The sequence below is a fragment of the Mandrillus leucophaeus genome, unplaced genomic scaffold (genome assembly GCF_000951045.1).
Source record: "Mandrillus leucophaeus isolate KB7577 unplaced genomic scaffold, Mleu.le_1.0 Scaffold371, whole genome shotgun sequence".
NCBI lineage: Eukaryota > Metazoa > Chordata > Mammalia > Primates > Cercopithecidae > Mandrillus > Mandrillus leucophaeus.
This window is the reverse complement of record NW_012103932.1, coordinates 758,673-783,076: the sequence shown is the minus strand read 5'-3', so window position 1 is coordinate 783,076 and position 24,404 is coordinate 758,673. Positions and strand designations below refer to the sequence as shown.

The 24,404-nt window shown below is 43.3% G+C and overlaps 1 protein-coding gene across 1 annotated transcript in view; it reads left to right on the top strand.

Annotated features, from left to right (window-relative positions):
- The window catches only part of PTK2 (protein tyrosine kinase 2), a 342,995-nt gene extending 328,312 nt beyond the window's left edge, over positions 1-14,683 (top strand). The window contains exons 33-37 of the mRNA XM_011990150.1: positions 18-124; positions 3,438-3,446; positions 4,718-4,873; positions 8,109-8,189; positions 13,402-14,683. Coding sequence (XP_011845540.1) covers positions 18-124; positions 3,438-3,446; positions 4,718-4,873; positions 8,109-8,189; positions 13,402-13,614 — 566 coding nt within the window. The 3' untranslated portion in view covers positions 13,615-14,683. The remainder of the gene's footprint in view (positions 1-17; positions 125-3,437; positions 3,447-4,717; positions 4,874-8,108; positions 8,190-13,401) is intronic.
- The last annotated feature ends 9,721 nt before the right edge of the window (positions 14,684-24,404 follow it).

Here is a 24,404-nt window from a genome sequence, read left to right as displayed (position 1 = left end):
TTGTTCTCTCTCACCAGATCCTGCAGCTCCACCAAAGAAACCGCCTCGCCCTGGAGCTCCCGGTCACCTGGGAAGCCTTGCCAGCCTCAGCAGCCCTGCTGACAGCTACAACGAGGGTGTCAAGGTGGGCATCTGAGCCTGTGCAGCACCTTCTGCTTGCAGGATTTGTGGTGTCCCCTAGTTTTCAGTTGACGGTGTTCATGTCATAGAGTGGAGTTGGTGCTGAAAATAGAACAGTGCAGAGTGGAACTGCAGTGAGACCCAGTACTCAATTGGTCTGGTTCTGAACCCCTCTGAGAGTCAGGGAAAAGCTTTATGCAAATGTTTTCTTTTCCATTTTCCTCTCAGTGTAATACATTTTAGGAACTCAGTCAGATTCTGATTTTCTACATACATCTTCCTCTGATCAGACAGAATGTTTTCTTTAGAGTAAAGTGCCGAGATTGTTTCTGGTTTTAAAAATTAATTAAACCAGGATGCTTGGGGTAAGTGAGGACTTTCGTAGGCTCCAAGTTTGTAAGTGTGGCTTCATGGAAGACTTATTTATTTTCCATTTAGAGTTAGAACTGGATTTGTAAAAGCAGTGTATGCTGAGTAGAGCCATCCTCAAACCAAGGGGAGTGTTTGACTCACGCACAAACAACCATAAGCTTCTGAGTTTGGCAGTCAGAAGTCAGGTGCAGCCTGCCCCAGGGGGTGCCAGCTGGAGCTGTTGGTGCCTGTGACTCTCCTGGGTCCCCACCAGCCCTCACCGAGTGCTGGAGCCATTAGAGCAGCAGCCCTCCTCCCTGAGAGATCTGACGGAGGAGGCTCTTCTTTTCTAACCTGGGTCCTGTAAGGAGATGGGATCTTCTTACTTTCCACTTAAGATAACAAATTACCTCTCACAACAGACCCTATTCCTCAATTCTTATATACCTTTTATTCACATTTTAATATCTCTAAAATTGGAATGGTGTTTTGGTTTAATTGGCAGGATTTTTTTTTTCTTTCTTAGTGGTTCATTAAAAAATGTTGCATCTTGGGCTGGGCACAGTGGCTCACGCCTGTAATCCCAGCATTTTGGGAGGCCAAGACAAGTGGCAGATCACGAGGTCAGGAGTTCGAGACCAGCCTGGCCAACATGGTGAAACCCCGTCTCTACTAAAAATACAAAAAAATTAGCTGGGTGTGGTGGCACACGCCTGTAATCCCAGCTACTCAGGTGGCTGAGGCAGGAGAATCGCTTGAACCCAGGAGGCGGAGGTTACAGTGAGCCGAGATCATGCCATTGCACTCCAGCCTGGGCGACAGAGCAAGACTCCGTCTTGAGGTTAAAAAAAAAAAAAAAAAAGATGCATCTTATAGTGGAAGACATCTTAAAATCTGAAAAATATCACATCAGGTTAAGATAAACTTTGCTTTACCAATAACCACCATTTATTGAATGGCTTCCCTTCACCAAGTTCTGTGGCAGTCCTTTTTCATGTGTTATCAGTTCTCATGTCAACCTCACAGGATTGGTAGTGGTATCATTTCTCAAATGACCAAGGCTCATAGAGATTAAGCAGTTTGTTCAAGGTTACACAGCCTCCACATAGCTGAGCTGTGCTTGGCCGCATGCTTGGCTGAGCACCTACTTGACTCAAAGGCACTGGCCTCCAAAGCTAAGCTTAGTTAGATGTGGATACATTGTTGTCTTCTCAGAGTCATCAGAAAGTTAGTCCAGGGTAAGAGAAAATGTCATCTCCAGGCCCAGAGTGATAGCCTGCAGCTTAGAGGGCACACGTTTGCCAGTGTTCATTGAGGAGGTGACCAGAGGGTGAATGGGCAGCCACTGGCACAAACTAGCCTGCTCTCTGTGGCCATAGTGAAAGTACCAGCTGGGCTAGGGATGCCTCTGCCCTTAGGGTTGGTGCTCAGAGTTCATGCCAGGGGCTTGTAAGTACCTGGGAATCAGGAACTTCCCCAGTTCACCAGGCCTCCAATCCCTAGGATGCCTCCTGACAGTTCTGTTAAAGACACACTGTCTTCTCCAGGGAAAATTGAGGAAGGACACACCCTTCCCAATATTGGCTTCTTTCAGTAAATTTCAAAAAAGGTGCCAGACATGGTGGCAGACCCCTATAGTCCCAACTACTCGGGAGGCTGAGGAAGGAGGATCACTTCAGCCCAGGAGTTTGAATCTGGCATGCACAGCATAGTGAGACCGTATCTCTTTAAAAAAAGAAAAGGGGACAAAATGAGATTAATGAATTACTTCTTATTTTCATAAGCCAAAAGAACAGACTTTCAAAATGGCTTGTATTACAATGAAAAACCAACTTTAGAGGTAGATCAGGTACCACCTTAGAATTCTGATATATGCTTATGTTTCATAGCTGGAATAACATAATGAATATAATTAGGAATACCCTTAATGTAGAGTATGAAGCAAATTGAAATCTTGAAAATAATGTGTACTTAAAATATATTAAGTAAAGATTTCCCTCCCTACCCCCCCCACCGAGACAGAGTCTTGCTCTGTCACCCAGGCTAGAGTGCAGTGGTGCAATCTTGGCTCACTGCAAGCTCCACCTCCCAGGTTCACGCCATTCTCCTGCCTCAGCCTCCCAAGTAGCTGGGGCTACAGGCACCCGCCACCACGCCCGGCTAATTTTTTTTTTTTTTTTTTTTTTTTTTTTTTTTTTGTATTTTTAGTAGAGACAGGGTTTCACCGTGTTAGCCAGGATGGTCTCGATCTCCTGACCTTGTGATCTGCCCGCCTCGGCCTCCCAAAGTGCTGGGATTACAGGCGTGAGCCACCGCACCCGGCCTAAGTAGATTTTTAAACAACGTGAAATATACACCTGTTTCTTCATTGTCTGCTTGGTAGAGGTCATTGAATCCATCCTAAAAGAACAGTCATGGTAGTGCATGCACACTGGCCAGGCTGGGCCTGATATCTTTAAATGCAGCCCCAAGTCAGGAATCTTTATGATAGCATTATGGCTAGATGATGAAGTGGATCTCACGGATATTGGGGGGCTGGGCTCAGGAATTGAGGCTGCTTTAGTTTCTCCTGAATCTCTGAGAATTCAGATGGGCAGTTTTCAGTAATTAAAACCATATGTCCTCCTCCTCCTTTCTTTTTGAAGAGCCCTCATTCTGTTGATCTTGCACTGCTGCTGGATTGTTCCTCGGGCTTTGCATGTTCCCTGCATTTGTTTTGTAACTGAGCATGGTGCATGGCAGACCTCTCTGTGCAGTGTGCTGGGGCAGTGAGCAGGTGGCACAGTAGCCACACCCTGGCAACAGTGAGTGAGAGCTGGTGGGCAGGCTTGGAAACTAGCTCCTTTTTGTTCTGCTCATGTGTTTTTATGGGGGATTTGTCTGATGCCTTTATTAATATTGTTTTTCTTTTTTCCCTTTCTCTGATAAATTCTTTTAACTTTTCCTCACCTTCCGTTCGACAATAGCCATGGAGGGTAAGCACATCGTGTCTTTGTGTGTCTGTCCAGCTCTCTCTATCACACCTGGCTCTCTGCATGTAACTTTGGACTGGAAAGCAGGAAGCCCAAGTAGGAGGGCACTTCGGCCTGGTTTGTCACCTCTCATGACTGACAGATGCCAAAAGCAGTGTTTATATATGCTAAAGAATGAGACATGCACATCTTTGCAGTAAATGAATTATTCTTGTGCTTTTCTATCTCATACCCAGACTTTGGAACAACCAAGAATTAATCTGTTCCAGATTACTTGGGCAAAAGCACCCAAGGGTTTAGAAATGGGAACTTATATTTAGACTGAGCACTGGCAGCAGGTTCATGATTGAACTATATGTGCTACAAGTTAGTCTTCTTTAAAAAGTGTATATATATACCATTTTATGCCTGCTATAATTCTAACCAGTTGGAATTTTTAAATACTACTGAGGATTTCCCAAAGGCCCTCATGTTATTCCACCATCAGTGCTCAAGTTATCTCAGTAACATTTCTTGATGTCTCTTCTGTGCCCAGGCCCTAGGTGGACATTGTTACATCTTTGGCCTGATCTTTCCTCATCACAATTGCCCGGGTGAGAGAGCTGAGGCTTTATAAGCGTAGGCCCAGGTGCTTTCCAGCAGTCAGCACAGAGCTGGCTGAAACCAGGGTCTCTGACAGGGAGGCTCCTAGTGACACTGCTACTGCTTTGACTTCAGTCATGACCTGCAAACAGATGCTATCCCCTTAAAGTGCATTCATGTATCAGCTTTTTATAATTGTAGAAAGAACATGTTTCCTTTAGGCGGCTGAGGGCAGCTAAGCTGAGCCATACCGTTTTCACTGCAGAATTCAAACTAAGTGGAAATCCTTATAGTCTTCATGTAGAATGTTTAACTCTTTAGCCAAATAAGTAATTTTGTCTAAAATTCAGTAAATCCTCAGATGGATTATTATCTTGTGGTAAATGATTTTGGGGTGAGGGGACGTTGAATCACGTCTCTGAAAGAATCTGGGGTTTTTAATATAATATGTATGATTCCATCTCATTTCCTTTAACTGAGCTCAAAGTTAGAAAAAAATATTGCCTAATTTATCACTTGGAGGAATTACTTTACTGTCATTCTCAATCTGAACTATATCCCGTACACACAAGAAAATCAATGACCTTCTGCAATCTGTTTTCATCTCTTGTAAAGACCCTCTCTAGCTTGATTGTGGTGATCTCACGCCATCTGCTGGAGAGCAGAAAAATGACTGGCTTCTGTGTTGTCAGCTTCAGCCCCAGGAAATCAGCCCTCCTCCTACTGCCAACCTGGACCGGTCAAATGATAAGGTGTACGAGAATGTGACGGGCCTGGTGAAAGCTGTCATCGAGATGTCCAGTAAAATCCAGCCAGCCCCACCAGAGGAGTATGTCCCTATGGTGAAGGTAAAACACAGTCACATTGTGTACTGGCAAAAATGTTCTTGTTTCCTGGAAGCTGTGGTGCCAGCTGATAGATGTCTCTAGGGACCCCCGCCCCACCAAAGTCAGAACGGATGCTTTAGAAGGTCTTCACGAAGGCTCCACACAGAGACAATGTCAGTGAGAACCGCAGTTATTCTGGAATGCTGTTCCTATCTTATTTTCGTCTGTCAGTAAACACTAGGATGGGAGTGTCTTGAAGCAGTACACTCTTTTAATAATTATCGCTCACACATAAAGTCTGCAGTGAAAGAAAAAGCTGCAAAAGTATGCTTACAGTATGATGCCATTTATGTAAACTTGAAAAACATGCAAAATAATCCTGTGTAAGACTTAGGGAGATGTGGTTACGTTGTTAGAATGAAAGACAAGTAGAGGAATGATCATTATCAAATTCAGATCCCACACCTCTAAGGAGGAGCCAACTGAAGAAAGGTACATTGGGAGGATTTATCTGTGTTGTTCTTCTTAAGCTGAGGGTTGGGTATGTGGGTGTTCATTGAATTTTCTTTTAAAAAGAGTAAAAATAAATAAAAATACCATGCTAGTAAACTAATGTTTTCCAAATTGTGTTCAATGGAGTGGGATCCTAGGAGACAGTGACAGGTGTTCTGTGAAAAAGACTGGATGCAGTGGCTCATGCCCTTAATCCCAGCGCTTTGGGAGGCCGAGGCAGGCAGATCACTTGAGGTCAGGAGTTCAAGACCAGCCTGGCCAACATGGTGAAACCCCATCTTTAAAAAAAAAAAAAAGGACAGTGGGTTCAAGGGAGGTCAGCAATGGCTCCTATTAAGGAGTACAGACTGGCATGTTGGGTGCACAGAGGTGTGTCCTCCAGTTCAGAGAGTGTGGTCAAACTTTGCTGTAAGCCAGTATTTCTGAAACATACTCGAACATACTTTTTTTTCATTGTAGTAAAATACACACAACATAAACTACCATCTTAACCATTTTTAAGTGTACATTTCAGAGGCATTAGGTACATTCACAATGTTGTGCCACCCTCAGCACCATCCACTTCTATAACCCTTTCCTTGCAAAACTGAAACTCTGTACACTTGAAAGAACACTCCTCTTTTCCCTCCCCCAGCCCCTGGCAACCGCCATCCTACTTTCTGTCTCAATGAATTGACTACCCTAGGTACCGCTTATAAGTGGAATCATACTATATTTGTCTTTTTGTGACTGATTTATTTCACTCAGCGTAGTATCTCAGAGTTCTTCCGTGTTGTAGCATGTGTCAGAATTTTCTTCCTTTTTAAGGCAGAGTAATACTCCACTGTGTGTTCACGCCACATGTGGTTTATTTACTCAACCTCATAGGGTACTGGGGTTGCTTCCGCCTTTCAGTTGCCATGAAGAGTGCTACTGTGAACACTGTGAACATGGATGTACAGATATCTTTTTGAGACCCTGCTTTCACTTCTTTTGAGTGTATACTCAGAATTGCTGGATCACTGATAATTCTATTTGTAATTTTTTGAGGAGCCACCATTCTGTTTTTCACAGCAGCTGCACCATCTTACATTCCCACCAACAGTGCACAAGGGTTCCAGTTTCTCCATATTCTCACCAAAACTTGTTATTTTCTGGAAGGTTATTTTGAAGCTTGGGGTTTTGTGTGTGTGTTTTAAAAACTAATTGTCATCCTAGTGGATGTGAAGTGTATTTAAGTGTGGCTTTGATTTGCATACAGGTCTTGAACATCTGTTTGCTTTTTGAGCATTTGTGTATCTTTTTCGGAAAAATGTCAAGTTTTTTCTTTTTTTGGCCTGTTTTTTAAATCATACTGTATTTTGCTGTTGAGTTATAGAATCCTACAATTGTTGTTTTTGGGTTTTTTGTTTTGTTTGAGGATGGAGTCTCATTCTGTCACCCAGGCTTCCAGGCTGGGGTGCAGTGGCACGATCTCGGTTCACTGTAACCCCTGCCTCCGAGGTTCAAGCGATTCTCCTGCCTCAGCCTCCCTAGTAGCTGGGACTACAGGCATGTGCCACCACACCTGGCTTATTTTTATATTTTTAGTAGAGACGGGATTTCACCCCGTTGGCCAAGCTGGTCTCAAACTCCGGACCTCAGGTGATCTGCCTGCCTTGGCCTCCCAAAGTGCTGGGATTACAGGCATGAGCCACTGTGCCTGGCCGCTACAACTGTTTTTTAGTGTACCTATTAGCAATCTTTGCAACAGCTTCTTATAAACCATCAATATGGAAAAAGCTGCTTGAAAGTTGTAATGTTTCATGGAAAGCACAGTTAATCCATTCTGGTTCATTTTTCTGAAGTGTATCACATAATAGTTTTAACCAAAGTTCTTAAGGATGAACTTGCATGAACCCACAGCCAAGTTTAAACAACTCAGCAGTAGATGAAACCATTCAGAATTTTGTACATTTTAAGATTTTATATGGTGATTTTATAGACACTACTTTTTTAACCATATTCCTTCAGCCAAATGACATTCTTTTTGTATGTTGATCCAATTATAAGTAACTGTCATTTTCTTGCTGGTTTTATTCATATTACATGTAATTTGATGTCTTAGTCATTATATTATTTGATCCCCATAAGGATGACGGTAATGAAAATTTGGAGTTTAAAATTATTTGTTTTAAATCATAGTTAGACTGTTTTTGCTACAACTCGGAAGTGGCAGGGAGCAGTGTTTCTGCCCAGTGTACATAATAGATGAAGCCTGAGATTCAGAATGGGGTCCAAAGCAAGGCTGCCCCCTTGCATCCGGGGCAGTAGTGTCATCTCTTGCCAGCCTCATGAAGTGTTTGAATGTACCTAGGTGAGAACACATTCAGTGAACACACTTGGGGAAAGGTGTTACTATTTATCCTAACCTGTGTTGGCAGGGTTGGCATGTTGGAGCCAGGAGGGTGGTATAATCTGCTTGGAAGCAGTAGATGAGAAAAAAAAATCCTGCTTTCCACCCTCAGCATCTGTGTGACTTTTCTTACATGAACTTCTGTTCTTCAACCCGCTCGTTAGGGTATTAGAGCAATGAATAGTCAGATCTAAATCTTTTGGGAGAAAAAGGAGCTTCATAACTTACAAGATAGGGCTCAGCACTGAGAAAAAGAAATACAGAAATTTGCCTTGAAACTTGTGGAAAGCAAATTAAAATATATATAACTGAAAGGCATAAAAATCCTTTGTGTGTGTTCTAATATTGGTTGTGATTCTTGTCTGTTAGGAAGTCGGCTTGGCCCTGAGGACGTTATTGGCCACTGTGGATGAGACCATTCCCCTCCTACCAGCCAGCACCCACCGAGAGGTAGGGCACAATCTTTCCCTTGCAGCCCTCTGTGACAGCACTGGGTAGGGACACATTCAGGGATGTCTGTGGTGCTGAAGGCAGCTCCTCAGTCTGTGGCCGACAGAGACATTGACTGCCCTACAAGCGATGACCTTCCCTCTAACACTGGCCCCAGCCAGGACTGGGCTGTTCATTCTAGGGCATAGGGGTGGTGTGGAGCAGTGGCCGCTCAAGTTCCAGATCCTGGGTCTTCCTGCTGCTAGTCCACTGCAGAGCCACTGTGCGCGGTCCTCACCCGAGATACAAGTGGCTCTGAGCAGTGGACGAGGAAGGCACATGGGAAACTGCTGCTGGTGCTGTGAACCTCAGAGGTAGAGGAATGCTGATATGAATGGGGCGGGTATTGTGCATGGTCTGCCTCCTCGAATTCTCCGTAAAAATAGTTGAGCTTGCAAATGATCCTGGTTTTCCATTTCAAGTAGTAATATAAAAAATTTATTTTAGGCCAGGCATGGTAGCTCACGCCTGTAATCCCAGCACTTTGGAAGGCCAAGGCAGGAGGATGGCTTGAGGCCTGGATTTCAAGACAACATAGTGAGACCCTATCTCTACCAAAAAATTAATAAATAAAATTATTGTCTTAAAAAATTCCAGGCCAGGCTCAGTGGCTCACGCCTATAATCTCAGCACTTTGGGAGGCTGAGGCAGGCAGATCACGAAGTCAAGAGATCGAGACCATTCTGGCCAACATGATGAAACTCCATCTCTACTAAAAATACAAAAGGTAGCTGGGCATGGTGGCACACGCCTGTAGTCCCAGCTACTCTGGAGGCTGAGACAGGAGAATCACTTGAACCCGGGAGGCAGAGGTTGCAGTGAGCCACGATCGTGCCACTGCACTCCAGCCTGGCAACAGAGTGAGATTCCATCTGACAAAAAAAAAAAAATCCTTTTAAATTAATAAATGTCTTTAAGAAGCTTCTTAAGGCCTGAGTGTGGTGGCTCACCCCTATAATCCCAACACTTTGGGTAGCCAAGACAAGAGGATGGCTGAAAGCCAGTTTATGACCAGCCTGGGCAACAAAGTGAGACTGTCTCTACAAAAAATTTTTTAAAATTAGCTCTGTGCAGTAACTACTCAGGAGGCTGAAGCGGGATGATCGCTTGAGCCCAGGAGTTTCAGACTGCAGTGAGCTAGGATCAAGCCATCATACTCCATCCAGGGTGACAGAATAAAACCCTGTCTCAAAAAGAAAATATTTTAAGGAATAAAAGTTGATCCAAAATACCGTAGCCCAGCAACAATTATCATTTTTGCTACCTTTTGGCAATTTTGTTTCAATTATATGACTAACAAATGAAAGGAAGCACCTGCATTTGTTGTAGTGTCTTTGAGCCTAGGATGTACACTCTGTGGTTGGGATTGACAAACGCGGGTGGGAGGCATCCCCACTACAGAGTCCAGGATCTGCAGGCTTCAGCCTTGCTCCCTGCTGACTCCAGCTGCCTGTTGTTCTCGTTTCTAGGGCAGCATAGGCAGTCCTTCAGCACAGCACACACTTTTTGTTTGTCCTTTTTATTTTGAAACCATTTCAGATTTATAAGAAAGTTAAAAGATTAATACAGAGAATTCCCAACTTTCCTTTTAGTTTCACAGCCTTTTAACGTGTCAGCACATTGTCATCCCTGCTCCATTGTCTGTGTGTGTACACACATCACTTCCTGCTGTCCAGCAGCTTGAGAATGGCTGTGTATCTCATGCCCTCTTCCCCTTTAAGATTTCCATTTATATTTGTCATAACAACGCCATTGTCCTACATAACCACCACACAATCACCACATTCTGGAACTTTAACATGATGCAATGCACTGTGCCACTCTGCAGGGCATGTTCCAGGGTCGTCGGTTGTCTCTGTAGCACTTTCCCCTCACCTGCGAGAGCCAGGCCAGGATCACACTTGGCTCGTGTTGCTTTCTTCATCAGCCTATCATCTGAAATGGCTCTTCAGCCTTTTTTTTTATCTTTCATGACATTGACATTTTTGACAAATATAGGCTCAGTTATTTTATAGAGTATTCTTAAAGTTGGATTGAGGGATATTCTGTAAACATTTGTTTCTTCCTAGTGAGATTGAGGTTTTGCATCTCCAATCAGGAATACAACATAAATAATGCTGAATTCTTCTCAACATCATACCCAGAGACATACGATGTCCAGGGGATGTTCCAGTTGGCGAACTGGACATAGACTTCTGAAGGACGGTTGGACACAGCTCCTGTTGGTGATTCCTTTGTAAATGGCATCGATTTATATGCATAAACCCTTTAACATGTTTCTGAAAAGGCCTCTGACTGGTGCCTTCACATCCCAACCAAGAGGTGTTCTCTCTCTTATCTGCTTCACCGGGCCTCTGGCTTTCCATGACAAGCCTCAATTTTGCCCCAAAGCGGAGAAGTTCCATATCCAGAGGCAAGAAAATGGTGTCCTACCAAGTGGATGTTTCAGCAGGACTGTTTGTCAACACCTACTCTAGTTGATAAAGTCAAAAGTAATCTTTCCATCTCCCGTGATTCCAATACACAGATTGCTCTCCTGTATACATTATTTTTTTAATTATTAATTTTTTTTAGACAAGGTCTCACTCTGTCACCCAGGCTGTAATGCAATGACTCCATCACAGCTCACTATAACCTCCAACTCCTCAGCTCAAGTGATCTTCCTGCCTCAGCCTCCCAAGTAGCTGGGATTACAGTTGTATACCACCATGCCCAGCTGATTCTTTATTTTTTTGTAGAAACAGAGTGTTACTGTGTTGCCCAAGCTGATCTCAAATTCCTGCTTCAAGCTATCCTCCTACCTCAGCCTCCCAAAGTGCTGGTGTTACAGGCATGAGCCACCACACCTGGCCTTAAATTATTTTTGAAAAGAAGAGGAACCTGTCTTTGATCCTGCATCTGCCTTTCCATGTCCTCATGCCTCCTCCTGTCCCCATTGTATTTCCTGAAAGAGCAGCCCATCCCTAATGGGGCCAGCTCCTCACGTGGCAGCTGCACTCAGCGCCCGCTCAGAGCATTCCAGTGCTCCAGCTGTTTGGAAATCTCTCTGCTGTAACGGCCCTTCAAGGTCTCCTGATTGCCAGAGCCCCTGCTTTCCCCTCAGTCCTAACTCCCCCTTGAGACTCCCTGCTCTGGCCCAGAGCTTCCTTACTTCTCTCCTGCTAAGACCTCTGCTCAGGCTTTTGTTCCCTGCCACCCTTGAGTGTGATCATCTCCCAAAGTGCTACCGCTTGTTTTATTAAAAAATACTTTCTCACTTTGATAGTTCTTCTCATTCTCATAGATTAAAATATTTGATGTCTCCCAAATCTGTGTTGATTTTGTGGAACCCCTCCCTGAGCTTTGATCTCCAACTGTCTGCCATTGGCAAGAATGGTCTGCTTTCGTTGTTTGCTTCCACAGTCAAGTGACAACACCATGCATTTGCACATCTGCTCCCAGCAGTTCCCCATCCCCTACACACATGCAAGTGACCACACACCTTCCATCTCTCATCAGGTCTCAGGTTGGTCCCTTCACCCGCACATCCATCACCTCTCCTCCGAAGATGGCCCTTTAGATGGTTTATCTGCCTCTTGTCTCTTCCCCTTCCCTTCCATTCAGCCTCCACATTGCTGCCAAGAGCCATCTTTCTAGAATGTCTCTCTAGATTTTCTCACTCTCCTTCCTAAAAATCTCTTACCCTCTTGCTAAGTCCTGCCAAATAAAGATCAACTTGGTGTGGCTTTCACAGTTGAAGCCAGCCTGCTTTTACAGTATAGGCCAAATTCAGACAAATTCTCTCTGTGAAGTCTTTCTGACCCTCTCTGATACAGAATGTGTTGCTTCTTATCTGCGTGCTTTTCTACTATGTGATTTATTCCAGTGTATTATAGGGTCCTGTGTATGCTTTTCCCACTCTAGACTGCAAGTAAAAACAGGTCTTCCTTCTTGTGTCCACAACACCAAGTGTCCTGTACATAATAGGTGTTCCATAATTGATAAAAGAGCGAATGGATAAATCACCATTGGTTGAAGAAACAGATAAGAAAGATCATTAGACTTTCCCATGCAAAGCATTCTAACCCTGTAGGACAGCATTTTTGTGTGTGTGTGTGTGTGTGTGTGTGTGTATGCACGTGCACATAACGGTTTGGCTCTGTCACCCAGGCTGGAGTGCAATGGCACCATCTTGGCTCACTGCAACCTCCGTCTTCCAGGCTCAAGCCGTCCTCCCATCTCAGCCTCTTGAGTAGCTGGGAATACAGGTGCACACCACCATACTCAGCTAACTTTTTGTATTTTTTTGTAGAGATGGGGTGTCACCATGTTGCCCAGGCTGGCCTCAAACTTTTGAGCTCAAGCCATCTGCCCACCTCAGCCGCCCAAAGTGCTGAGATTTTACAGGAGTGAGCCACTGTGCCCTGCCACCATCCTTAAACCATTTTTTGTATAGCCAAGGAACGTCTTGAGATAGAGTTGGCATAGTAGAAAGCACAAGACTGGAAGTCGGGATAGAGGGTTTTATGCTGGCTTGGAGACTAACGAGCTGTGTGGCCTTCAGCACATCTTTCTGTATCTCAGTTGTCCACTCTCTGATGTCAGAGTGTTTGGAATAGATGATCTCTGAGGTTCTGTCAGATTCTGTGGTTCTATTATGAAACAAAAGCCTGGCCAGTCATTGAGATTAATAAAGTCTAAACAGTGAGCACAAATGGAGACTTAAGTTAGTCATGGTGTCAGAGAAGGCTTTGAATGGAAGGAACAAGATGCTGGATCTGCATGTGTGAATGGGCATGCACACACAGGCACACTATAATAGCTGAATTTCTAAAGTAAGTAAAAAATTTTTTAAAATGCATAAATGTAGTGTGGGAAGTTAAAATAAGAAAAAAAATCTAAAGATTGATTTTTACATCCTATTGCTTCTAAGAAAAATTTATTTGCAGGAAATAAAGTTTTCTTCTCATGGAGGTACTGAAAGAAAGGCTCATAAAAATTCCCTGAAAAGTTCATTGGTGCAGGGCTCGGTGGCATGTGCCTGTGTTCCCAGTTAATGGAAAGGCTGAGGCAGGAAGATTGCTTGAGCCCAGGAGTTTGAGGCAAGCTTGGACAACATAGTAAGAACATCTCTCTAAAAAAGAAAAAAAAGATCACTGGAAACAGTTCTCCTGAACTATCTCTTGTCTTTCAGATTGAGATGGCACAGAAACTATTGAACTCTGACCTGGGTGAGCTCATCAACAAGATGAAACTGGCCCAGCAGTATGTCATGACCAGTCTCCAGCAAGAGTACAAAAAGCAAATGCTGACTGCTGCTCACGCCCTGGCTGTGGATGCCAAAAACTTACTCGATGTCATTGACCAAGCAAGACTGAAAATGCTTGGGCAGACGAGACCACACTGAGCCTCCCCTGGGAGCACGTCTTGCTACCCTCTTTTGAAGATGTTCTCTAGCCTTCCACCAGCAGCGAGGAATTAACCCTCTGTCCTCGGTCGCCAGCACTTAACAGCTCCAACTTTTTTGAATGACCATCTGGTTGAAAATCTTTCTCATATAAGTTTAGTCACACTTTGATTTGGGTTCATTTTTTGTTTTGTTTTTTTTCAATCATGATATTCAGAAATGTCCAGGATCCAAAATGTGGCATTTTTCTAGGAATGAAAATTGTACATGAGCTTTTAAGCATCATGAAGAACAGTTTATGTTCACATTAAGATACGTTCTAATGGGGATGGCCAGGGGGTGACATCTTAATTCCTAAACTACCTTAGCTGCATAGTGGAAGAGGAGAGCATGAAGCAAAGAATTCCGGGAAACCCAAGAGGCTGAGAATTCTTTTGTCTACCATAGAATTATTATCCAGACTGGAATTTTTGTTTGTTAGAACACCCTTCAGTTGCAATATGCTAATCCCACTTTACAAAGAAAGAATATAAAAGCTATATTTTGAAGACTTGAGTTATTTCAGAAAAAACTACAGCCCTTTTTGTCTTACCTGTCTTTTACTTTCGTGTGGATATGTGAAGCATTGGGTCGGGAACTAGCTGTAGAACACAACTAAAAACTCTTGTCTTTTTTCACAGAATAATGTGCCAGTTTTTTGTAGCAATGTTATTTCTCTTGGAAGCAGAAATGCTTTGTACCAGAGCACCTCCAAACTGCATTGAGGAGAAGTTCCAGAACCATCCCCTTTTTCCATTTTTATATAATTTATAAAGAAAGATTAAAGCCATGTTGACTATTTTACAGCCACTGGAGTTAACTAACCCTTCCTTGTATCTGTCTTCCCAGGAGAGAATGAAGCAAAACAGGAATTTGGTTTTCTTTTGATGTCCAGTTACACCATCCATTCTGTTAATTTTGAAAAAAATATACCCTCCCTTTAGTTTGTTGGGGGATATAAATTATTCTCAGGAAGAATATAATGAACTGTACAGTTACTTTGACCTATTAAAAAGGTGTTACCAGTAAAGTCTTGTTGTAATATCCTTTCTTTTGGTTCTATTTCTTCAGATGGCTTTATTTTCAGGTGACTAGTCAGATAAGATAACATACAAGAGAGCTCCCAATAATTATCAGGAAGCCTCTCACTAATTAGTTTCCCCTTTTTTTTTTTTGTTTAATATTCTAAACAAGTCAAAGATGTTACCACAGAAGGGTAGCCTGGCGTAAGTTAACCTTTTCATTCCATTGTCACCTATTAAATGCAGAGCTCAGGATGGAAGTAGCAATGGTCTTCAATGAAAGAACCTTCTCCTTTGCAGGGTCTCAGTATTCCATAACTCGGACTCAAAGCATAATTCACTTGTCAAGGAAATTGTTAGCATCTCCCAGGCCCACCCTAGTCTTGCTAGAATCTCCGTGAGCCACAGAGCAGGGAGCAAATAGAACTGGGATCTCCAGCACTAGGGACTCAGAGACTCCAAAGGGAGGGATTTGAGAGAATTTTGTCCGGGTAAATACTCTTGGGTGCAAAAGCAGCTTCATCTTTGGATCTGTGAGAGTTACTTCATCTGAAGCAAATGTCAAGGGAATGTCATCCTTGTGAGTTTTTTCTAATTTTTGGCATTCTTGGGTCTCTTTACATTTCCATTTCCTCATGTTTAAAGTGGTGATTATGAGAGTGAGCTAAGTCCAGTGTAAATGGTAAAGTGCTCTACATACCTTGTCAGGGACATCGATGTTGGACCTGTCCAGTCTACTCTCAGAGGTTTAGGAGCATCTGTGGCCTTCACCCACTAGAAACCAGTAGCACTCCCACCAAGCCGTGACAACCAAACTGTCCGCAGACATTGCCAAAGGTTCCCAGGGGAAGGAGGGACAGAACCACTCCAAGTTGAGAACCACTGTTTCAGATAAGAGTTTGCCTGCAGTTAATACATTAATACATTTTGCCTCATGGTCTCACTTAGGAACACCTAGAATTGTCAGTAAGTTTCACATCTTCCTATAAACCAAAGAAAATTTTGGTTTTTAGAGCAGGTGGAGAGATCAACATCTCTCCACATCTCTCAGTATCAGCGCATGGGCCAGAGGTCAGAGGTCAAGCACAGCCACCAGAGTTGAGCAGAGGCAGTTCACATCCTGTGAACTTAGTGGCCTGAAGGGCTGTCAGGACCATGAGGTGACTTCCATTACAAAACAAAATGGAGAATTTCAAATATAAAGACCCAGAGAAAAGTTCATTTGAAAGTAAAAGTGTTCAAATTACTCAGCTTCATTATACTACCTCAATAACAGCTGCCTAATGAGACAAACCATACATGCAGCATCTGAAAACCTGTCCAAGTTAGCCGGGAGAAGTGTTCACAATCTCATCATTTTTCTCCTATTTTTTTTATTTTACATTATTAATAAGTAGATAGAGAAAAGGGTGCATAAATGTAGAGCTTACTGAACTTTTCCCAAACGAGTGCCCTCTTGTAACTACACGCAGGGTCAGAGAATAGTAACATCACCGCGGAGGTCCTGGGGCTCCCTCCCGCACTGCTCCCCTAGAAGGGCAGTCACCACCCTGCTTTGCTTTTATCAACTTGAGTAGGATTTAACTTGCATACAATAAGAGCCATTGAATAAACAGCTCAATTTTTTTCAAATGTATACGTCCAGTTAGTGACAAGTATGAGGAAGATGAGAAAGAGCCAGCACTTGGGAAGTACCTTCATGCCTCTGGAGGGCAGGTCCCTGTTTCTTCTTTGTAACCTCTGGTCTGGTCTCCATTGCTAGAAATGGCTTCTTACACTTCAGATTGCTTCTAGAGCTACACCATATATACTCTAATTTCTGGCTGCTTTCACTACAAGTGATGTTTTTGCATATCCACGTTGTGTGTATCTGAAGTTCATTCTTTTTTATTTCTGATAAGACTCCATGGTAAGAATATATTGCTGCCTATTTCCCTGTTCACCTGTTGATAACTCAGACTCAAAGCATAATTGACTTGTCAAGGAAATTGTTATAGCATCTCCCAGGCCCACCCTAGGCTTGCTAGAATCTCCGTGAGCCACCTGTTGATGAAGGGGACATTTGGGTGGTTTTCAGTTTCTGGCTATTAGAAATAAAACTGGGGACGGTGTTTCGATTCCTCCTGGGCAAGTAAACTATGAAGGAAAGTTCTGGAACATCGGTAAGTGTATGCTTAACTTTATTAAAAACTGCCAAACTGGTTCGGTGACTTTATACCATATTCATGGATGGACATTCCAGTTGCTCCACATTGTCACCAACACTTGGTAGTGTCAGTTGTTTTTATCCTCCATACCTGATGAAGTTGAGTGGTTTTTTTCCCCCCTGTACTTAACCATTTATGTTTTTGTGAAGCATCTGCTCAGATACTTTGCATTTTTAAGAAAACTGGACTGTTCGTCATGTTGCTGTGGAGTAATGGGTGTTCCTTATACACTCTGGATACCGGTCTTTGGTCAAATACTTGTTTTCTAGGTATTTTCTCTCATCCTGGGGCTTGACTATTCATTTTCTTAACTGTACCTCCCTGTATTTTTATCTGAAAAATTGGCAGAGGAGTTGTTATGATTGGGATTTCATTGAGTTTATAGATTAGTTTGGGGAGTATAGATGTATTAGAAATTGAGTCTTCAGAAACATGAACTTCTTTTTTAAAAAGAAGATCTTGGCCAGTCGCAGTGGCTCACGCCTATAATCCCAGTACTTTGGGAGGCCAAGGCGGGCAGATCACCTGAGGTCAGGTCAGGAGTTTGAGACCAGCCTGGCCAACATAGTGAAACCCCATCTCTACTAAAAATACAAAAATTAACTGGGTGTGGTGGCATATGCCTGTAGTCCCAGCTAGTCAGGAGACTGAGGCAGGAGAATCGCTTGAACCCAGGAGGCGGAGGCGGAGGTTGCAATGAGCCAAGATCAGGCCACTGCACTCCAGCCTGGGTGACAGAGCAAGACTCCATCTCAAAAATAGTAAATAAGATCTTTAACCAGGTGTGGTGGTGTGCACCTGTAGTCCCAGCTACTCTGGAGACTGAAGTGGGAGGATCACTTGAGCCCAGGTGGTTGAAGCTCCAGTGAGCTGTGCTCACCACTGCACTCCAGCCTGGGTGACAGAGTGAGATGCTGTCTCTTTAAAAAAGTAAAATACAAAATACTACTTGTTTTGGCAGCACATATACTAAAATTGGAACTATACAGAGATGATTAGCTTTAAAAAAATTTTTAAAGCCTGGGTGTGGTGACTCACGCCTGTAATGTCAGCACTTTGGGAGGCCAAGGCAGGTGGATCACCTGAGGTCCCCACTTATCCTGCGCCTCTTTCTGTGCCACTGCTGCAATGCAGTCAGCTTGCACAATGGTAAGGATCTGTTGGCAAGGGTTATAGATTTTACATGTTTACTTAAATCTGCTTTGAATTGTAAGGGGTCATCTTTAAGTTAGGGACATCTTTAACAGTAAATTTTGCCCCTGCCTGTGACCAGGGATTACACACTACAGCTACTATGCACCAAGAATTCAGTACTAGTTCAGGCCAGGCACAGTGGCTACACGTGTAATCCCAACACCTTGGGAGACCGAGGTGGGCAAATCACCTGAGATCGGGAGCTCAAGAACAGCCTGACCAACATGGTGAAACCCCGTCTCTACTAAAAATACAAAAATTAGCCAGGCAGGGTGGCAGGTGCCTGTAGTCCCAGCTACTCGGGAGGCTGAGGTAGGAGAATCGCTTGAACCTGACAGGTGGAGGTGGCAGTAAGAAAAGATCATGCCACTGCACTCCAGCCTGGGCAACAGAGCGAGACTCTGCCTCAAAAAAAAAAAAAAACCCAGGTGTGATGGTGTGTGCCTGTGGCCCCAGCTATGTGGGAGGCTGCAGTGGGAGGATCACTTGAGCCCCAGGGGTGGAGGCTACAGTGAGCCATGATTGTGCCATTGCACTTCAGCCTAGGTGACAGAGCAAGACCCTGTCTCAAAACAAAAAACAACCACGGTTTATTATATACAGGGTCATACAGTACGGCTAACGATGCACTACAGATTGTACACCAGCTAACTGCACCAGAGTTTTGAGTATTACGGTTTATTATATACTGGGGTTATACATTGCAACTGACTAGGTACCATGGGTTGCACACTACAAAGTAGGAGTCAAAGGGTGGAGACCGTTCTAGCCTATTAAGGTCAAAGTTCCAGAACAAAATGAGACGCTGTAGGTAATGCCTGAGGCCTGGAAGGAAGTGTGGATTTGGCCATAGTAGGAGTGGAGATGGGCTGAGGTTGAGATGAGAAGAGTCGGGCAGGTTGTGGGAAGACCCATGCTTGGTGTTTTTGTGGTCCACTGAAGTATACAGGACGCTGTCAGCAGCAGCCTCTAGTTCAGCTCATACCACCTGAGTGATACGAGGCTTATCCCTGGTTCACAGGTGAAGAAACAGTTACACAGTAATCTGACAGCCACGTGGTTAGTAGGTGCCAGAACTGGGTTGGAAGCTGGGTCTGCCTCACGTTTAGGACTGTAACAACCACTAGGCTAAATGCCTCTCCCAGATTCTCCCCAGGGATGAAGACCGCACAAATTACATTTTGAAATTATCTGATACCTGACAATATCAGAATTGCCATATTTGTTTGGATTTCCCATCCACACAACCCAGTAAAATCAAAGCTCAATGCCAAAGTAAAAAGGCATTGGTGATGTGCCCCAAAGGTCTTTCGTCCAGAAGGTCTAACCCTTTGCAGATGACTGGACACGCTGGAATGATGAGCCCAGAGGGCTCTGATCTCCACCTAAAGTGACACATCCTTTGTCCTTTAGTTGTCCCTCATGTTCTCTCTCAATGACAACAGCTAACACTGAGTTCACATGTGCCAGGCACTGTCCTCAGTTCTCACAGTGACCCTCTAAGGCAGGAGGGCTTAATCTGTTCACTTGGAAATGGGGGTTTGGGAGTTTAAATTCTTAGGTCACCTTGGCGCTGGAACCCAGCTCCTAGGTGTCCTGGCTTTCAGGCTTTTACCAGGTTTAGCAATGACCAGGTGTAGCAGTAATGAGGAGGGCTGTGTGTTGTTTAAAACTTCTGAATCATGCCTGGCTTTAATTTGTTATCTTTCTGCAAACAAACAGACTGGGCATAGTGGCTGACACCTGTAATCCCAGCTACTCGAGAGGCTGAGGCAGGAGGATCACTTCAGGCCAGGAGTTTGAGACCAGCCTGGACAACATAGCAAGACCTTGTTCCTACTAAAAACTAAAAAATTGGCCGGGCACCATGGCTCATGCCTGTAATCCCAGCACTTTGGGAGGCTGGGGCAGGCAGATCACGAGATCAGGAGTTTGAGACCGGTCAGTATGGTGAAACCTCATCTCTACTAAAAATACAAAAATTAGCTGGGTGTGGTGGTGCGTGCCTATAGTCCCAGCTACTCGGGAGGCTGAAGCAGGGAAATCGCTTGAACCTGGGAGGCGGAGGTTGCAGTGAGCCAAGATTGTGCCACTGCACTCCAGCGTGAGCGACAGAACAAGACTCTATCTGAAAAAATAAAAAATAAAAAATTAAGTGGGCATGGTGGTGCATGTCTATAGTCCCAGTTACTCAGGAGGCTGAGGCAGGAGGATTGCTTGAGCCCAGGAGTTCAGGTTTACAGTGAGCTATGATCACCCACTGCACTCCAGCCTGGGTGACAGAACAAGACCCTCTCTCTTTAAAAATAATAATATTTGAAATGTAACTGGAGTGTTATCTCGGACTATCATTTTCAGGATCTCCTGGATAAAACCCAGATACAGCTTCTGTCCAACATCATACTGGGTGGGCACTGATTAATGAAGTAATTAAAACTGATTTTATTAAATCATTTTAATATGCCATATTAAAATGCTGTAACTTTGGTCAATCCTCATCTTATTTCATCTTATCAAATGCTTCATATTTTCTACTCCTAACAGCAAAAAGTAAAAATGATATGTGAGCTTCCAGAGTGATTGTGGTGTATATATATGTGTGTGTGTGTATATGTTTATCTATACACACACACAAACATATATACACTTTTTCTTTAAAAAAACACAGTGAGGGCCTCCTTTGCAGAGTGATTGTTTTTTAAGCAGTGTGTGACTTGGTTTCTTTACATTCATAAGAAAATCTGGTCATGATGTTTAACAGCATGGATGGAGTTACTTCTGATTTTTATATTTGATTTTCATTTAATAAATCCCCAAAGCAAAAAAAAAATCATTATACATGTTCACACACATTTACCAAATGAATAACATGCTTTCTAGCATACTCCTTACTTCGTAACTTACTACTCTAAGCACACATTATATTGTATTATTATAAATTATGTTAAAGTGGATACAGTATGATTTATTTTCTTGCTCTTGTAACATGGTAAAATAGATACATTAATTATATATCATTTTAATCTTTACTTGACTGCATTTAGCAATCTGTCTTACAAATACATTTTGTATTTCTCAGTGGCTTCTATAATAATCCTGGAAATGTGTATTAGCACATTTATTTGAATTGAAAAATGAAGTCACGTAACAGAAAGTGAGTCTATCTGGCTTTCTTGTTTGACAAGGGGGACGGGCTCTGCAAATCAGATATCAGATGCCATATTTTTCCATAAATTGAATAAGCTAAATCTACAGTTATAACTTTGACAAAAATGTATTAATATTTAAAGAAGTAATATAACTTTTACTTAAAAAACATTTTATTGCAACTGGGCAAGGTGGCTCAACCCTGTAATCCCAGCACTTTGGGAGGCTGAGGCGGGCAGATCACCTGAGGTCAGGGGTTCAAGACCAGCCTGGCCAACATGGCGAAATCCTGTCTCTACTAAAAATACGAAAGTTAGCCGGGTGTGGTGGCGGGCGCCTGTAGTCCCAGCTACTCCAAAGGCTGAGGCAAGAGAATGGCGTGAACCCGGGAGGTGGAGGGCAGTGAGCAGAGATTGGACCACTGCACTCCAGCCTAGAGCAAAAAACAAAAAAAACAAAAACATTTTGGCCAGGCGCGGTGGCTCACACCTGTAATCCCAGCACTTCGGGAGGCCGAGGCGGGTGGATCACAAGGTTAGGAGTTCAACACCAGCCTAGCCAAGATGGTGAAACCTTGTCTCTACTAAAAATACAAATATTAGCCAGGTGTGCGGTGACAGGCGCCTGTAATCCTAGCTAGTCGAGAGGCTGAGGCAAGAGAATCGCTTGAACCCAGGGTGGGGGTGGAGGGTGCAGTGAGCCAAGATCATGGCACTACACTCCAGCCTGGGTGACAGAGTGAGACTCTGTTTCAAAAAATATATATATTTATTGGCAAAGACATAAATGATTTAACAATATTTTTATGTTCCTCACACCTTACTGAACATACTAGGTTAAACTTGATCCTTTTAAATTAATATTAGATATCAGCCTCAGAAAATTCTTTTTGTTTTCATTGAGGTAAATGTACAAACAGTGAAATGCACAGTTTAATGAATTTTGACAAATGCATACACCTGTGTAACCATCACTCAAATTGAGACACAGAACATTCTCATGGAGAGTTCCCAGCCCATAGGCAAACACCGTTCTGATTTCCAACAACATAGATTAGTTTTTGCCTGTTCTTGAACTCACATCAATTGAACATACAGTGTGTGCTTTTTTGTGTCTGGATTCATTCACTTAACACAATGTTTTTGGGATGCATCCATGTGGTGTTTTTTGTTTTTGAGACAGAGTCTCACTCTGTAGCCCAGGCTGGAGTGTAGTGGCGCAATCTCAGCTCACTGCAACCTCTGCCTCTTGGGTTCAAGTGATTCTCCTGCCTCAGCCTCCTGAGTAGCTGGGATTACAGGTGCCTGCCACTGCACCTGGCTATTTTGGGGGAGTTTTAGAGACAGGGTTTCATCATGTTGGCCAGGCTGGTCTTGAACTCCTGACCTTGTGATCCACCCGCCTCAGCCTCCCAAAGTGCTGGGATTACAGGCATGAAACCACGCCTGGCGTATAATTTTATTTTTAATTGCCGAATAGTATTCTATCGTGTACATATACTACAGTTGGTTTACCATTCTCCTATTGATAGACATCTGATTGTTTCCAGTTCGGAGCTTAATGAATAAAGTGGCTGTAAACATTTGTGTACAAGTCTTTTTGGGTAGGTATGTTTTTATTTCTTTTCCTTTTTTTTTTTTTTTTTTGAGACAGGGTCTCACCCTGTCACCCAGGCTAGAGTGCGATGGCATGATCCAAGCTCACTGCAGCTAGGCATCCTCTTGTCTCAGCCCATAAAATGTCGGGATTACAGGGATGACCCACTACAACTGGCCAACTGTTTGCTTTTGTGAAGGTCTGTTCAAATTTTTTGCCTATTTTTAAAAACTATTTATTTATTGAGATAGGGTCTCCGTCTGTTGCCCAGGCTGGAGTGCAGTGGCTCAGTCATGGCTCACTGCAGCCTCCACTTCCTGGGCTCAGATGATCCTCCCACCTCAGCCTCCCCAGTAGCTGGGACTGCAGGCATGCACCACCACATCCGGCTAATTTTTGTATTTTTTGTAGAGATGCAGTTTTGCCATGTCACCCAGGCTGTTACTCATTTGTAAAAAATTGTTTTATTTATTTATTTATTTTACAGTGAGTCTCACTGTGTTGTCCAGGCTGGTCTTGAACTGTTGATCTCAAACAATCCTCTTACTTCAGCCTTCCAAGTAGCTGGGATTACAGGCGTGAACCACTCCACGTGGCCTTTTGCTGGTTTTTAAAAATTAAGTTGTTTATTATTGATTTGTAGTCATTCTTTATATATTCTGGATATAAGTCCTTTGTCAGCTATATGTATTGCAAATATTCATTCTCAGTCCATGGCTTGTCTTTTTATTTTCTTAACAGTGTATTTTGATGAGCAATAGTTCTTAATTTGAATGAAGTTCAAATTAACACTTTTTCAACTACTTAGTGCTTTTTGCATCTTCTCTAAGACATCTTTGCCTGCCCCAAGGTTGCACGATATTTACCATATTTTCCTCTAAAAGCTATCTCACTGCAGCTTAGACCTCCCAAGCCCAAGCGATCCTCCTACCTCAGCTTCCCAAGTAACTGGGACTTTCTTTCCCCCTTTTTTTTTCTTCTTGAGACAGGGTCTCACTCTGTCACCCAGGCTGGAGTGCAGTAGCATAATCAGAGCTCACTGCAGCCATGAACTACTAGGATCTAGGTGTATGCCAAGCCCATCTAATTTATATATTTTTTATAGAGACGGGGTTTCGCCACGTTGCCAGGCTGGTCTTGAACTCCTGGGCTCAAGCAGTCCTCCTGCCTGGGCCTCCCAAAGTGCTGGGATTACAGGCATAAGCCACTGTGCCCCACCATATTAGTTTTATATTCAGGTCTATGATTTGTCTTGAATTAGTGTGAGAGATGTGAGGTGGATGTTGAAGTTCATTATTTTCCATACGGAAATCCAATTATTCCAGCACCATTTGTTGAAAGAAATATTTCTCCATTGTCTTGCCTTGGTACCTTGGTCAAAAACCTATTGGCCATTTATGTGTGGATTTATTTTTAAACTTGCTATTCTGTTCCACTGTTCTCATCTGTTCTTAGGTCTATACCACATTGTCTTGATTACTGTAGCTTTATAACGACTCTTGAAATCAAGTGTAGTCAGTCTTTAAATTGGCTATTGCAAGTCATCCAATTTTGTTCTTTTTCTCCAAGATACTTTATTTTTGGC